This window comes from Tasmannia lanceolata, unplaced genomic scaffold, assembly GCF_043159265.1.
Source record: "Tasmannia lanceolata isolate RefF3 unplaced genomic scaffold, GAP_Taslan_0.1 ptg000013l, whole genome shotgun sequence".
NCBI lineage: Eukaryota > Viridiplantae > Streptophyta > Magnoliopsida > Canellales > Winteraceae > Tasmannia > Tasmannia lanceolata.
The window spans coordinates 44,717,896-44,735,013 of NW_027518690.1; the positions used below are offsets into that span (position 1 = coordinate 44,717,896).

The 17,118-nt window shown below is 39.1% G+C and overlaps 1 protein-coding gene across 1 annotated transcript; it reads right to left on the bottom strand.

Annotated features, from left to right (window-relative positions):
* Nucleotides 1–3,608: 3,608 nt before the first annotated feature.
* On the bottom strand, nucleotides 3,609–12,198 carry LOC143890231 (ABC transporter B family member 9-like). The gene is made up of 12 exons (XM_077394827.1): nucleotides 11,423–12,198; nucleotides 9,672–9,726; nucleotides 8,936–9,111; nucleotides 8,414–8,635; nucleotides 8,063–8,301; nucleotides 7,072–7,597; nucleotides 6,695–6,968; nucleotides 5,923–6,598; nucleotides 5,620–5,848; nucleotides 5,000–5,266; nucleotides 4,630–4,893; nucleotides 3,609–4,528 (listed from the first exon to the last, which is right to left on the bottom strand). The coding sequence occupies exons 1-12, from the start codon at nucleotides 11,672–11,674 to the stop codon at nucleotides 3,881–3,883; spliced, it is 3,828 nt and encodes a 1,275-aa protein (XP_077250942.1). The 5' UTR covers nucleotides 11,675–12,198; the 3' UTR covers nucleotides 3,609–3,880.
* Between the last annotated feature and the right edge of the window lie 4,920 nt (nucleotides 12,199–17,118).

Sequence of the window (17,118 nt, forward strand, 5' to 3'; positions counted from 1 at the left end):
GCTGATTTGGCTAATCTATTGTGTCCTTTATGACCCTCTTCAAGAAACCTATAAAAATGCAAGTAAAATAGAGAAGCTTCAAAGGGACTTTCTGTGGGAAGGAAGAGAGTCTAAATAAAAACTCAAGCATCTCATGAAATGGAAGAAGGTGTGTAAATTAAAAAAGAAAGTGGGAATTGGCATTGGTAAAATAAGATTAAGAAATAAGCCATTCCTCAAAAAATGATTGTGGAGATATGCTGAGGAGAAAGAGGTGCTGTGGCAGAAATTTATTGGGGACAAATATGAGAAGGGTTGGGGCATTGGGAGAGTAGGAACCCGCCATTAGGTAAAGGTTCAGGTGTATGGCGATCTCTTTGTAGTCCAAGATCTTGGTTTTGAGAGTTTCTGTAGTTGTGTGAGTCCTTGTTGCGTAATGTATTTTTGGGACCGTATCTTCTTGCAAGAGATAGAGGGGGCTAGAGTTTGTGACTATATTGAGAGAAGGGTGATGGGACAATCATTTGGGATATTAGACTTAGGAGGGATCTTAAAGATTGGGAAATGGATAACTTCTCTTCTCAGATTGCATAGCAATTACTATTGTTACACACATGACCCGGATTCAAGGATTTGGATTTGAGCCTCTACTTTACTGGTTAAAGATCTTTCTCTCATCTTTAAGTGGACAACCGCCATTAAATGAGATTCAACAAATGTGATCGCATGGGCAAGTAAAAATTCAAAGGGTCGTGGAGATTAGCTAGTATCATAACGGATATTCTATACCTTTGCATGAAAATGAATCTTTTACTATAGCATAAACTTAGATCGGCAAATGAGATGGCAGAAAAACTAGCAAAGGAAGGTGTAGAAGGGAAAGAGTTGGTAATCGACTATTCATTTCCATTATAGAAGTGTTTCACCACATGTTGGGGTGGACTGTGGCGAACAGATCTGTGCTGGATGGATTCAGCAAATTGGGCTATGTAAGGGTATTTTAGATGTATAGAGTATATTTGGGACACCTCATCCCCTTTGTTGTTTTGTTTTGTTTTTCTGGCAGTAATTTCTACTGTAATTACGATTGATATATGTAGTTCTGTTGAAACTTGCAATAAAGTATCTGTGATCGTTTCAAAAAAGGCTCTCAACATGAAGATATTATCTTTTCTTCACGTTGATCTTGGAGTGAGAGAGAGAGTGGCTTGAAGCGTAGGAAATTAATTGGTTGTGTTTTTCTACAGCTCGGGTATCTATCTTTTGAGTTATTGTTAGGGGTAGTCCAAGGTTTCAAAGAGGAATATCCCCTCTCACTTTCTTTATTATTAAGGCCTCATTGATGCATGTTAAACTCCTAAGGTTTCCCATATGTTTTATAGAAATGGTCATTATGCAACTCAAGGAAAAAATTTCTACGGTATTAATGTGAAACCAAATAAGACTGACAAAATTGCTTGTCCTATTGTCTAGATGTTGGCTTCTGTTTTCAAAATGCGGACGAGCTCATCTTAAAGATTGATAGAGTTTATTAAGAAGAAAACAGTATCTATATTAAGCATTTCTTGTGGTGATCAATCTTAATCAAAGGTGCAAATCCTAGTTGTAAATTTCGTTTCGGTGGCCATTTTGTTTTGGCCACCGAAACAAAATTTCGGACAATTTCGTTCAAAACTTTTCGGTAAATTTCGGTAAATTTCGTCAAATTTCTGTAAATTTCGGTCAATTTCGGCCGAAATCCGGAACGAAACAAAATTTTCATCATTTCGTTTCGGTTTTCGGCCGAAACCGAAATGTTTCGTCCATTTCGGACGAAACGAAACGAAATTTACAACTGTGGTGCAAATTCTCTTTTGTATGCCTAATTATTGTTAAGGTAAATGACAAATATACCATGGGAAGTTTGTGTCATTTGATTGGATGCCAACAATTATTTATGACCCTCGAAAAACATCCAACAGAGTTTCTTTAACAAAGGGATAATGACAAATTGAAGTTTCAAAAGGAGGAATGATTTTTGAGGCCATAAGGAGGGGCTTGGTATTTAGAAGATTAATGAATTAGTAGTCCTGGAAATAAAGGAAGTAGGGGTTTGTTATTTAGAAGAAGAATGAATTTTAGTACTGTAAATAATGATGCCGTCTCTCCTTGGGTTTCTGATCTTCAGGGCTGAGTCTTATTGCTGAATATGCTAGTTTTATGAGATGTGTTCTAGTTACATTATTAATAAAATTAAACAATAAGTTTTATGAGATGTGACTCTGTGGTGGTAGGAAGTTTGTTGATTCTCATCTCTGGACATGTCGGTGGCAAGCATTCTTGTTGCTGGACTGCCTTGTGTGATAGTAGAATGGTTAGAATTTCGGATGATATTTATTTTGGGGAAGAGCCCTTTGGTCAGCTTTGTCCTTATTTTATCCGACAGCTGCATTGTTTGTAGTCAAGAATACATGATCGTCTACTATCTGGACTCCTATTTGCATTGGATGATTAACATAACGATAGTCTTACTTTGGCCAACTTCTCGACAAGATGGACTTGCTTTAGGCGTGAAATAGGAGGTGAGTTAGTTTGGAGTAGAGAACATGTAGGGGGCGTTTGGATACACAGATTTTAGAATCTTGGATTTACTCAAAATCCTGGATGGGAGATGAGAAGGAGGACACATGGGATGATCTCTCCCCAATCCTGAGATTTCTCTTTATAAGAAATCTAGGTTTTAGAAATCTCTCCCCAATCCTGAGATTTCTAAAACCTGGAAACATGGGATGATCTCCTACTCTCTTGCTGATGGAAAGAAGGGCAAGAAATCAGAAAACGACGGCTGGTGTCTCTCGTCTCTCATCTCCGATTTTGAGGAAATCCAAGATTCTAAAATCCGCGTATCCAAACGGCCTTTATGGTATTCCAAGTTGGTTGGTCACTTCCTCTCCTGGTGGGTTCAAGATTTTAGTCCCTGGGATTTGTATAGATGTGATGGCATCTTCTATAGCAGTGTTGTTTGGTTGTTTGGCGACCGATATCTTGTCTAGCACCAATTTATCTAGTTTGAATTTTTTTTTTATGCTCAAGTTGCTCTTCTGCTCTCCTGGCGTGTTGAAGGTTCTGTTCCTCTGATTTGTACAGAGTATACTGGCGCCTTCATGGCAGTGTTGTTTCGTTGGTTTGCAAGTAGGAGTCCAGTTTAATAGATAACTGAAGTTCTGTTTCGATCTGTAGGATTGCCTCTTATGTGTTTCAATCATGTAGCATATAGTTGATGCTTTTGTTTTGATCTTGATGCATTTGGTTTTATTTGCTTGAAGAGCTAAGTTTTTCTCCAGTATTATTTTAGTCCATACGTCAGTGAGCATGTGGCTGCAAAGTCTAAAGGGGTTTGTCTGATTGCCTCAACAAGTCTTATTAATTAATCAGAAAATAGAAAACATAGTAGATAGTAAGATAGAATTCCAGTAAGACCGCTATTAAACCATGAAAATATTATCTATTAAAATCCAAAATGTACTTCGCAACATAATTGGTTGTTCTAAGTTTGTAGTCCTCTTATCAGAAAAAGTGATATTGAAACTTTATTAAAAGACCAATTTTTATGCATTTTTTTTCTGAGAGTACAAAGAGATGGGGACAAGTTGGGTTTTAGTGAAGTATGTTTTTCTCTTCCAATCAGCAGTGGCAATTCTCAGTTACTACCACAGCTGTAAACAAAAAGAAAAAGAAAAATGATTCTCATTTACTAGACCCATATATCATTAGGGTATCAAAACAAAGCTCATGTTAGCCAAGACAAGCCTATGTTAATCACACCACCTTCAACTGCATTCTTTTCAACTTCCAAGAAATGAGTGATACAGGCAAGTATTAAAGAAATGAGAAATCCTTCTTTCCCACCCTCTTTCGTCTTTTATGTGGAAGAACTCATGTGAAGTGCTACTAAAGATGCATACACTCCATCTGTCACCTTTACCAAAGCCTCATGTCTTCCCTTCTCTGCTATCATGCCGTTCTTTACCACAGCGATCACATCAGCCCCCCTGATAGTGGAAAGTCGATGAGCTACAACTACAGTTGACCTGTTCACCATCACCCTATCTAAAGCTTCTTGAACCACACGCTCAGATTCTGCATCCAGCGCACTTGTTGCCTCATCAAGTAGAAGGATTTTCGGGTCTTTCAATATTGCCCTTGCAATGGCTATACGCTGTTTCTGCCCACCCGATAACTGTACTCCCCTCTCACCTACACATGTATTGTACCCTTGTGGCAGCCCTGATATGAAGCGATGGGCATTGGCCGCCTCCGCAGCTGCAATTATCTCATCCTCGGTGACCTTTCCTTCCTTCCCGTAAGCTATGTTGGCACCGATTGTTTCATTGAACAGTACTGGCTCTTGGCTTACCAAACCCATCTGTTGCCTCAGCCATGTTAGCTTAAACTTTTGAATTTCCACCCCATCTAGCAATATCTGGCCCGCATTGGGATCATAGAACCTCTCTAATAAGGCGATTACTGTTGACTTCCCACTGCCACTCTCTCCAACAAGAGCAACAGTCTGCAAAGAGAATAATATCAAATTCATGATAAAAATCTTTAGAAGGTTTCTTTGTTACATAATCCTAGTATGGGAAGAGCTAGAGGTAAACCTAGTGGTACCTTTCCAGAGGGGATGCTCAAACACAAGTCTCTAAAGATCTGCACATCTGGGCGACTTGGGTACTTGAAGCTGACATGTTGGAACTCAATGTCACCCCTCACATTGGGTAATGTCGTTCCCTGATCGCTGCTTGTGTCAATTTTGGATTTCCTGTCAAGAATCGCAAAAATAGAAGCAGTTGAATCCTTAGCTTTGCTGGAATCTGGAGCTAGTGCACTGGTCTGAGAAACTCCGATAGCCGCCATTGTCAAAGCAAAGAAGACCTGTGTGATTGAAAAACCACCATTCGGCCAAAATAAGCATGGAAAACCAGAACAAAAACCCAAATCCAAAAGAAAAGGAAGGGAAAGTAAGAAACTGGCTACTTACTCTGAAAACTTGGGAAAATGTTGCCTTTCCATCTTCCACAAAACGCGCTCCGGCGTAGAAACTGAGAGCATAGGTGCAGAAGAGCACAAAAAAGGAGAAGCCAAAACCCACGCCGCTAACAATTCCTTGCCGAACCCCATGTTTCATTGGGCCCTCACATTTCTTCTTGTAAAGATCCATTACCTTTTGTTCTGCACAGAACGATGCAACTGTCCGGATACTTCCTACTGCATCATTTGCTACTTGACTCGCTTCTTCATACATCACCTGCAACCAATGGCAGCATCATTGTAATCAAATTTGCCTGCATAATATGCACATTTTATCTCGTGCTGTGCAAGTGTTATGACATACTCTATGAAGATCAAACCCATAGCAATTATATGGTGATGATTATAACCCATAGTTACCAGGTTGGGAAACGAATTCAGGAAGTGAAATGTGAAACATAAGTGGGAAACACGGAAAAAAATAGAGACGAAACGAGAAATTGGTTCTCAGCCACATTTGGCTCGTTAAGATTAACGCCAAGTGCAATTGGCCACATTTGGCCTGCCATATGTGTCAGTACTCTGGAAGACAGATATGAAGCAACGTTAGACATAGATGAAGGAACCAACCTTAGCATCAGCACTGAACCCTTTAAGAAACTTCATCTGAGCATATCCTTGCAAACCCACCAAAGGTAGCAGAACCAGAATTATAAGTGCTAATCGCCAGTTAGCTACCATGGCTATCACTAATCCTGCCGTGATTGTTGCTATATTCTGTACCATAAGAGCCAAAGCATCCCCTACAAGGCTTCGCACGGTTGAAGCATCGGCCGATAACCTCGCACCAATTGCCCCACTGAATTGAAACCAGAATTCACAGTTAGAAAGCTTCGCAGATTTGGCCAAGTGGATTTTAGTTTATGAACAAACCTTGAATTTTCAGGCTCGTCGAACCAACTAATTTCTTGGTGCACCACCCTCTCAAATGACAAGGAACGGATTCGCTGGATGAGCTTAGCTCCTGCAACTCCAAATAGAAACTGTTGCATTGGTATTGCAGCCAGAGAAATGGCCCCTAGACCCACAAACGTCAAGGCCCAAAGCCTAGCATCTTTCCGAAGCTCACGGGGTGGCTCGTAGAAGATTTTGATGACACTTGAAAGCAAGATTCCGAATACGGGGAAAATCACTCCATGTACAGCCGCAGCAATGGATCCAAGCAGTAAAATTGGCAGCTCTGGCTTGTTAAGGTAGGCTAGCCGTTTGATTGAAACATCCCGTCGGGTTTCATCATACCCATCGCCTCGTTCTTTACCTTCATCTCCTACCTGGCCATCCTCTTGAAAGCTTATGGCACCAGGCAAGCCCAAGGAGACAGAGAAAGAGTGTCTACTACTTCCCCCTCCAGAGGAACCTCTGCTTATGGATCTCCTTAGAGACAATCTTTTGCTTCCAGATCTGCCCATTGCCTTACCGGTATCAAAGCTTAAATCAACCTTATCCGGGTCGATGGAGGGTACTTCTTCCGGTTGGTTATTCACCTCCTGTAGACGTATGAGCTGAGAGTAAGCCCCATTGGGATCCTTGATCAACTCCGAATGAGAACCTGATGGAAGAAAACAGTAAAGTAAAATGCTAAAATAGACGTTAGACCGGTTTAACTGTATTTTTTCTGTTTGTTTTGAGAACAGAAATTTATTACCTTGCTCCACAATTTTTCCTCGATGCACGACTGCTATTGTGTCAGCATTCCTCACCGTGCTCAAACGATGGGCAACAACCACAGTGGTCTTGTTTAACATAATCCTCAAAAGAGCATCTTGAACTATGCGCTCAGATTCAGCATCCAATGCGCTCGTTGCTTCATCAAGAAGTAGGATCTTGGGGTTCTTCAGAATTGCCCTTGCAATTGCAATCCTTTGTTTCTGTCCACCAGACAGTTGTGTCCCGTGCTCGCCGACCATCGTGTCCAGGCCCTACAGATCACAAGGTCTAATTAGTCAATAATTACGAATCCCATTTAACCTCTATTTGATAGAACAACAAATTCACTGAAAGAAGAATGTGGAAGTGAGTTACCTTTGGCAGTTTATCTATGAACTTAGCAGCATTAGCAAGCACTGTGGCTGTTCTGATTTCTTCTAGTGTTGCACCTGCTTTTCCATAAGCAATGTTCTCTTTTATGCTAGTCATAAATAGGATAGGCTCTTGGCTAACAAGACCAATTTTCTCCCTGATCCACCCAAGCCGCAGCTTCTTCAAGTCTACACCATCTATAAGCACTTCACCAGCGTGGGGATCGTAGAATCTCTGTACTAAGCTAATCACTGTCGACTTTCCACTGCCACTCTCCCCAACTAAAGCCGCAGTTGTGCCACTTGGAACATGAATTGAGAAACCGGAAAACACTGCAACATCGGGCCTTGCTGGGTAGCTAAAGTGCACATCTCTAAGTTCGATGTCACCCTTGATGTGTTCCAATATAATCCCGCTCGTGTCATAGGCGTCGATCTTTGGTTTCCGTTCAATGGTCTCAAACATCTTGTAAGCTGCAGCTTGCCCTGCTGCAAATGCATTCAAGGAAGGGGATGCTTGGCCTAGAGACCTGGTTCACCACATGATTTCTGTTAGATTTCTACATGATGGAGTGGATGGTGGAAGAGAAGATGAGATGAGAGGAGAAGAGAAGAGAGGAGATAGAGAATGGCGTGAAAGGGAGAAGCAAAAAGTAGCGTTTTCCCCCACGATTTCACTTGTATATTAAATATAGGGAAATGATTTCTACGCGTCAATGTTTTGATAAACATGCACTCCAGATGTTTGTCGTGTAGTATTTAAAGGGCTTTAAGAGCTTTTTTAGATCCATAATATTCCTCTGACAGCCCTTTAATACTACACGGCAAACATCTGGAGAGCATGTTTATCAAAACATGGGAGCGCAGAAATCATTTCCCTAAATGTAATTCAAATGACTAATTTGCCCTTAAGTGGCATGAATACATTTAACAATTTCAAGAGACCAAGCCAAAGGTTACAGATAGAATTATCAATTTGGCGTGTTCAGACTTACATTCCTCCAGTCATGATGGCTATCATGACGTTGATTACTTCTCCGCCAGTGTACCCTTTTTCAATTATCAACTTGGATCCGTACCACACTGCTAATCCATAGCTGCTAAATATGATTAACAGAACAGTACCGATCCCTAATCCAGCGGCCAACCCTTGTTGGACGGCAGATGCATATGCTTTTTTGAGAGACATGTTATATTTCGATATAGCTTGCTTCTCCCCTGTGAAGGATACAACCTTGCAAGTGTGCATGTAAGAGGAAATCAGTACAATTCTGTCTCACTGAACTAAGACTGCAAAAAAGATAGAATTCTAACAAGTGCAACACTTAGTATAGAGTGTCTCTTACCGTTCTAATGGATCCAATCGTTTGTTCTACGACAGTTCCTGCTTCTGTATACGCTTTCTGTCCACGACTTGACATTTTTGCTATGAGTATTGACATAGTCGCACCGGAGACGACCAAAGGTGGAATACATGACAACATTACAAGTGAGAGAAGCCATCCTTTTACAAATGCAACCACAAAGCCACCGAAGAAAGTCGAAACAAGCTGTATGAACTTCCCAACCTGAGGAAAAAAAATGTGACCAGCAAAACCACGTACTTTAGAAGAAAGCTTCTTGGCCATGAACTGAACATGAATTGAGTACTAGTATTACCATGTATCAATCTTCCCATGTGGTAGGAATCTAAGAGACTTGTGGGAATTGATAATAGCAAAACAAGTGTGAACGATAAAGACATCAATATCATGAACATGGATTTCAATAGGGCTTGTGTCATCTGTAACATAAGCAGAACATCTATTCGATAAAATAGGCCTGTGATTTCTCTCTAAACTTGTCTTTGTGACTCAAAAACATCCCACCTTTTCACCCATGGCATCTTGAATGAGTATCGTGTCACCCGACATCCTCCCGACAACTTCTCCGGTGGAGGTTTCCTTGTCAAAGAATGCAATATCCTGCCTCAGTATGGTTTTCAGGTACAGAGCTCGGATGCGAGCGGCCTGTCTTTCTCCTGTCACCATCCAGCTTGAAACCTCTGCCATGGACAAACAGTGATTCGATGTAAATGGGAAATTTCTAATGTATACCCAGATCATCATCTTGCATGAATCTAGGCCTCTCAATATATCGACAGAAATAATCATTATAACTGATTTTCCAAGAAATAAAATAGAGCATCGAGTTTTTTTTTTTTTTTTTTGATAAAATAGACCATTGAGTTTACAAAAAATGCAAAACAGAAGAACAAAGAGGCTGGACTACCCTTGAAAGAGTATGCCCAATGCTTGGTTCTTAGGATGCTTGATGTCACTTGTATTATCTCCTACAACTAGATCGATGGGTGACTTCTTTGCATGCATCTGTTTAGCAAATTTATAAAATGAAGGAATGATTGGTTCTGAAACACCAATAACAAATTAGTACACTGTGTGGATACTATCAATGCTCACTTAAGATATAACTGCGATGAAAAGCAGGCCCTAGATTGTAACATTGCCTTCTGTAATGTCAAAACAAGTGGGATCCCATTTGAATATCCAACGGTGATAAGATTTTCCCAGATTATAACTTTTGGCTCAAAAGATTTGCACTTACGTAGGAATGAGGCAACACCAGAGCCAACTGCCAAGTACACAAATTTAAGAGCTACCTGAAAAAAAAAAAAACATACCACCAAACCGAAATTCAGATCACTGAATACCCACGCTACCTTCAGAAATTTTTTCTTTTTATGGGTAAACTACTACCTTCAGAACATCAACATTGCATGCAAAACAAAAGCAATAAAATTAAGGGGAATGGTATTTGCACTCCCTTTCCCAGCATTTACACCTTTCGTTTGTCTTTTCTAGAAAATGAATGCATTTTCCTCCCCTCTTGCTTGGGTTTTCCAGGAAATTAAAGGACAGACAAAAGTGGGAGAAAATATCATTTCCCTCAAAACAAACCTAAATTCACACCACTTGTTATAAGCCTATAGCATTAGAATATCAACAATACCATCATTAAGGCAAAAAAGAAAAAGACAAAGAAAAAAAGGAGGATGAGTCGATGTTTATGAGACAAATCATAAATATTTGTGATGCCAAAATTAAGGTTGCAACATGGGTTGGATGTGACTCGAAATAACCCGGGTCAGGTGAGGTCTGTGACATAAATATTTGTGATGCCAAACCCGACCTGAATCGGTCAGGTTTAGAAATCGTGGGTCCTGGGTTGGGTCGGTTTTCAAGTAGAAAACCCGACATAATCTGAGTCGGGTTGGGTTTAAAGAAAAAAAACCTGAAACCCAATATTCAACCCCACTCTTATACATGGAATTTCTTAATTAATTTCTTAAATAGATGACAAATTATTTTTGGGAAATGATATTTTCCCCCCTTAAACGGATAAAATCCCCCCCTTTAACATTTTCTGTGAGAATGGTTCTCTGCTTGAGGTTAAATTTACCCCCCTTTAAAACTTAACGGATAACGTGAAAAGGGAGGGAGGGGGGTATCATTCCCCATTATTTTTTTAGTATATTGATATAATTGTTTTCATTGAGATGGTGAGGTCTGTGACATTAAAAAGTAGTTTCCTTCTTAAATTTATATTAAGTACTCGATGATTTAAATTTAGAAATTTCTGGTAGGAAGTTTTGCTGTTTTCTACTATCTTTGAAATTAGTCATTTATCCATGATAATTCGATAATAACAACAGCTATTATAAGAGCAATAAATAATAAAATTGATGGGTAGGAGACAATCACATGAATTCACATGTATGCTGTTATTTTCATCACCTAGTAACTGTGACCCTGGTCCTCACATCTGTGATGAGATCTTACACTTCATGCAAATCCCAATTTGTGCACTTGATTTAAATTTAAAGATTTTAGGGACTAAGATTTGATGTTTATTATAGGGATATATGATATCAGCACAACCATGTTTTCATAATCTCAGAAACTCACTCTGTCTATTATTTTTTAATTGGCCTGGGAGACAATTTGTATGCTCTATAAACACTAAAAGACAAGATGAGTTAGTGAAATTATCAAAACATGGTTTGGCTGATATCACTTCCCTTATTATAATCTTTGAAATTAGTCACTATCCTAAGCTTAACATTAAAAACCCAACCCAAGATATTTAGACAAGATAATAATTGAAACAATACATATGAAATTGATGGGTATGAAGTATGAAGCAATCACATGAAATCACACAGGTACACGATCATTTTCATCAACCAATGAGTGTGGGCCCCACATCACTCATCACCATCCGATTGTGATGAAATCTTGCATTTAAAAAATAAAAAAAGATTAATTGAGGGTTTATTGAATCTTGATCGTACATACCATGGATACTTCATGAACAACTTGATTCATATCGGACGATCCAAATGCATTGATGAGCTGACCAAAGATCACCGTCATGAGAGGCATGGAAATCCCATTTGCAGCAGCAGCTAATGTCCCAACCGCCATTAAAGACACATCCAAAGGGTCTGCAAATGAGAAAAGCTTATAGAAGGGAACCTTCTCATCCCCTGATGAATCTTTCTTATCCTCTCTCCTTAAAACAAGATCTCTATCTGACCCTTCTTTCATCTCTCTCTATTTTTTTTAATCTCTGGTTTATGGGTTTCTTCTGCTCTTATATCTCTCTCCCTTCCTCTAGGATTCAGAAAAGGAAGAGAAAGAGATATTATTGTATATATGGGAATTTGTTTTCAAACAAGGGTCAAATGAAAATAAAAACAAAAACAATACAAGAGAAGAATTTAAGTGAAAATGGATGAAACAGAAAGAAAGAACCCAAATAGGCAACAAGGTTCAACGAGTCAACAAAAGGAAAACAGGAAAGATTGGTTATTTTTCCATCCTGGAAACTCCAAAACTCAACAGGAAAGAACAGCTGGAGAAGGTTTAGAAAATTTCAAGAACAAAAAAAAAAAAACCTCCTTTGCTTTTTCTCTTCCTTCAGGATTGAAAAAGCAGAAATGGGTAGATAAAAAAAGAGGCTTTTGTATTTTGGGAGCGTGAATGGGGTGGAAAAAAGTGGGTTGTTTTTGAAGATTGTTGGGTGTATACTGAATGTATATAAGGTGAAATGAGAACATATATCATTTTTCAATTTTTGTTGCATGATGATAAATTCGCACCCCTGTAGGATAATTCGCACCCTTTGACGTCAAAATTCTGCCACAATTCACGTTATTAGGGGTGCGAATTTATGATCTCCTTTTTTTAAATACAAAATTCTAGTAAAATACACGTCTCTGAAGAAATGCGGACCCTCGTCTCCTCACGAACGTAAATCCAAAACCTCCCTCCTCATGCCTCGGGCTTGGTTGACTATATCTTTCTGGAACTTAGATTTCACGCGTATTTTACTATTTTATAACGTAGTGAAATATTCTCCCCCCCTTTCTTCCTTGAGCCAGCCCTATCTACTGTATTTATTACTACAATTTTACGCTACCTGTGCCAACTGCCAAGGAAGAAAAAGCGGAGAACATATCATTTGCCTTTTAGTATAAATATTTTCCATAGCATGATCTACTACCCATTTGATTTACATCAAGGGGTTTTAGTTTTTTTTCTTTTATCCATTTTACCCCTAAAATCTCTCACTTCACACCCTAAAAATCTCTCTCCCTTACGAAGGCAACATCTCTCTTGTAAGATTTTATATGGTGTAAGCCGGTATCGTCCATTATTTTTCAAAAAGTATTGTACGTGCCACACTGTGGGATGAAAACCGTCCATTTGATGGGCACACCATAGAATGATCCAACCATTCATTTGATGGGCACACCGTTGTATGATCCCAACCATCCATTTGATGGGCCACAATGTAAATAGGATGTGGCCCAAAAATCATTTCCATAAGATAATCCCAACCCTTTGATCTGTTGAGGAATTGCATATTATAGAAACTGCTATAGATCTGACATTTGGGATCATCCTATGGAAGTGATTTTTGGGCCACAATCTATTTATGTTGTGCCCATCAAATGAACGGTTGGATCATACAACGTTGTGCCCATCAAATGGACGGTTTGGATCATCCTAAGGTGTGGTCCTTACAGTACTTTTTGAATAATAATGGTCTGCTAGAGCTTCACCATCTTGCCTTTATTAGAGAGAGATAGAGAGACATTTTCAAAGGATTTAATGTTGCTTTAGTGATGGAGAGATTTTAGGGATTTCTAAGGGTAATATAATAAGAGATTTTATATGGTCCCCGAACATCAAACAGCAAGGGCGGAGAGAAAGAACCCCTCCACCCTTGATTTCTGATCCAGCAAAAGCCCCCTTTTTTTTACTTTTTGCTGGATCGGAAATCAAGGGTGGAGGGGTTCTCTCTCTCTCCGCCCTTGTTTTGACGCTCTAAATGAACTCTATGTACCTATATCAAAACAGAAACAGGAGCTTTAGAGTTTGTAAAGCGCTTCATTGTGAAGAGGGGGAAGACCTATCCATGATCCGGAGAACCGGCACATTCTCATTCATATTTCTGAATGAGAATGTTGTTGGGAAAGCTTTCTTATTTTGGTAAAGTTGGCAGGGAAAAAAAGAAGGAAAAATCTGAGGGGTAAGTAAGCCCACTTTCTTGGTAGATTTGACACTCGTGAATACCAAATTTAATTGGACAAATAACAGAGAATCTACTATGTTTTAAGTAACTCTAATTTTAAAGAGAACTCACAGGGGTCTCGATTTTATAATTGGAAAGCACTTTAGACACAGATTTTGGAGATTTTACTTTGTTCAAAGGAGATTTTATACAGTGTGTGGGCATGAAGTCCAGTATTTTTTGAAAATTACACTGAGGCCCACTTCAAAGGATGATCCAAATCGTTCACTTGCATGCACCCAACAGTAAATAAGTTGGCCTCCAAAATCACATCCTAACCCTTCGATCTGTACGATTGTAGAGATTGATGGGTTAGGATCATTGTTTGGAGATGATTTTGGGGGCCCAAACGATTTACCTTGAGGCGTTCCAAATGAATGGTTCCGATCTTCAAACAGGATGGGCCCGCTATATGTTTTGAAAAATACACATGAAAGCATGGCAAATGTTATTTTTACTTTATATTGTGATCTCCCAAAGGAGATTACATTAGCTTTAGATTGGTATTTTCTGGGAAATGGTATATTTGCCCCCTTTTTCCCTTGGGCCAGCCCCCAGCCCCATCTAGTGCTTTACTGTTACACTACAAGTGCATGTTTCAAGGAGAAACAAACACTCGTCTTTGTTTTGTCACTGTCATCATTCAATTCCACTGTATTTTTGGTGCATACCTTTCCATAGTTAGGCCTAATATATGAATGGTTTGGATCATTGAACGAGTGGGCCCCGCTGCCCAGGGTAGTGTGCTCATATTTGCTATAAACATCTTGCTTTACCCTAAGAATGATAGGCTCTACAACTGTTTCTGTTAAGATATTCCCCTCTTCTAAGCCATTTGTTAGACCAAATTGTAGTGTGGACAGAGAGGAACATGATGTGAAAGGATTCTGTCTCTAAGTTGTCCATGTAAACGGCTTGTAGGGCCTACCCACGCACTAAGCTTTTGCTTTAAAGTTAAGAACAGGAGGTGTGATGTGATTGAGCTCTTCAGCATAAAGTCACAGGTTTGCTCCTGTTGACGAGTGTTCGATCCCACCCCCGAGTTACATGATACACGTGGTGAGTGAGTCGTTGCGTGTATCTGTAGGGACTAGTCCTACTCCCGAAGGGGGTGGGGACATCGTACGCCATAAAAAAAAAGGAGGTGTGATGTGAAGTCCTTTCTTTGGTTGGAGGAACTACTAGCTTACTGCAAAAGGGTATCAAATTCCTCTGTCTGGTTGCCTCCCCTCGGTGGAAAGTAAAGATAAAAAAGTCTTGGTCATATTATTAGTAGGAAAATGAAATCAGCACAACCATGTTCTTTAATAATTGCACAAATGCAGCTTGTAATTTCCTTTTTAATTGCTTTGTAAGAGCTTTTTGGGAGCTGTAATAACCCTTGACAGCTCTTTAAATAATAAATGACAACATGGGTTCGTCCATTATAAAAACATGGTGCTGCTGATATCATTTCCCTATTTGTATTAGAGGAATGATAGACTGAAGGGCGCCGAGTTACAAGGGCGCCCGTATTGGTCCACCACAGGAAAGTGCGTGGAAGAACGGGAGATAGCCCTGGCAACACTATGTCGAGAAGAACTAATAGGAGTGCCCTTGTAACTGGTTTTTTGCAAGGACGCCCTGCAAGTCTATCATTCCTCTTTGTATCAATATGGAAACAAAATTATATGTCATTGAAACTCTATGCTAAAAAAAAACATTAAAAGATGGTCGAATTATGGAAAAAATGATGCAAAATTTAGCCAATTTTCCATTTCTTTACTTTCTTTTTCCCAACATTAAAAAATGGTCTGCGCATTTGGAAAATCTTCAGCAGGCAAGGACGGTGTAGTAGCCGTCCTAAAATATCACATGCATAACTGTTAATTACGGGCAAGGTTTTAAATTTCAGTTTCGGGGGTAATTTCGGTCCTCACCGAAATCAAAATTTTAGCTGAAATCCCGAAATTTCGGCCAAAATCCAGTAAAGGCGCTAGAAATGTCTCTCTTTTTTTGCCGAAATTTCGGCCAAAATTACCAAAATTTGGGCTGAAATTCTATAAAGGAATAAAAATTAATATTTTATCAAAAATTTTGCCAAAATTTCCGACTCGGTAAATTTCAGCAATTTCGGTTTCAAAACATGTCAGCTTCGGATTTCGGCCTAAATTTAGAATGTTGATTACAAGTGGTAAAACCTTACTTTTTGTGTAACGAAACGCACCCAATATTGGGAAGGCAACCAAACAGAGCATAAGGCGTAGTTTGTGGTGTACATGTTTAATGTAGTGGAGGGAAATCATATGAGTATCTTATCTTTTCCTTAATAATCTGTTGGGCCTAAGTTGCACCTGATTTAGGAAATGCCAAAATTAAAGGTTATTTTTGCCAATTAGTCCTTACTTTACCTTAAAAATAAGCGGAGTTAAAAATAAGTGGTGTCAACGGATCCACTTCAGATCAAATCCACTATGTCTTGATCACGATATGGTTCTGAACCGTTTAGGTGTGCTTTTCATTTCACACTTTTTGAGTCCCAAGCTCTACCCTATGTAGATAATATTATTTAATTAAAAAATGTTCACAATTCTGTCTGCTAAGATTCTTGCAAATGTGCTTGCTGCACTTCTTCAAATCTTGGTTTTCATTTCCCTTGTGACGGACCTGGAAGAGGGGGGACATACCAAGTATCTGACTGGGATCATGTCTTCTTAGGCCTATTCTTGATGTACAATGCAATTTCGGTTTGAACCCATTTTTAAAGAACTCGAAAAAAAAAAATGAGAAAAGTAAAACATATATATTTTCGAGTTTTCAGAATTTTAAAAGAAAGAACAAAATGTTGTCTAAAGGTCTTAAAAAACAAAAAATAAGATGATATTATTGATCGATTTGGGCGTATATGTAGAAATCTTTTTTATTATCACAGTGGATCCTAAAAAAAAGACTTTGTATCGAATAAAGTACATACTTCGACTTTGGCTCATGATCCATTTCCATTCTACTACTGTTATACATGGTTAAGGCTTTGGGTTGGGCGCCTGGGGGGAGATTATCTCCCCCCAGACGCACGGTTTCTGTGAGAATGTTTCACCGCTCGAGGACAAATTTACCCCCTTTAACGTAACTTAACGATGACTCTGGGGGGGTATCATTTCCCAATAAATTATTGTTTGTCATTTTAAGCATGAATTCTAAATATTACAAAAATACCATTCATAATGAATAAACATGAATAAAAAATATATGAAGGATCATTTTTCGAGGAATGATAGATGCAAGCGCGCCCTTGCAAAATGAGCTGGAAAAGGTCCCTTGATTGGGAATTATCTATTTTTTAAGAAATTAGGATTATAAAGTAATTTGCGTTTACATATGTACACTCAATTAAAAACTGGTGCTCATTTCTCTTCTTTGTTCTCCTTTTGTT

Bases quoted from the DNA above. Each gene is read 5' to 3' on its own strand.
- LOC143890231 (XM_077394827.1), bottom strand. From the start codon at position 11,674: ATGAAAGAAGGGTCAGATAGAGATCTTGTTTTAAGGAGAGAGGATAAG. The intron at 9,727-11,422 runs GTATGTACGATC...TTTTTTTTTCAG, and splicing joins TTGTTCATGAAGTATCCATG to GTAGCTCTTAAATTTGTGTA. The intron at 5,267-5,619 runs GTTGGTTCCTTC...CATTGGTTGCAG, and splicing joins GGTTCAGTGCTGATGCTAAG to GTGATGTATGAAGAAGCGAG.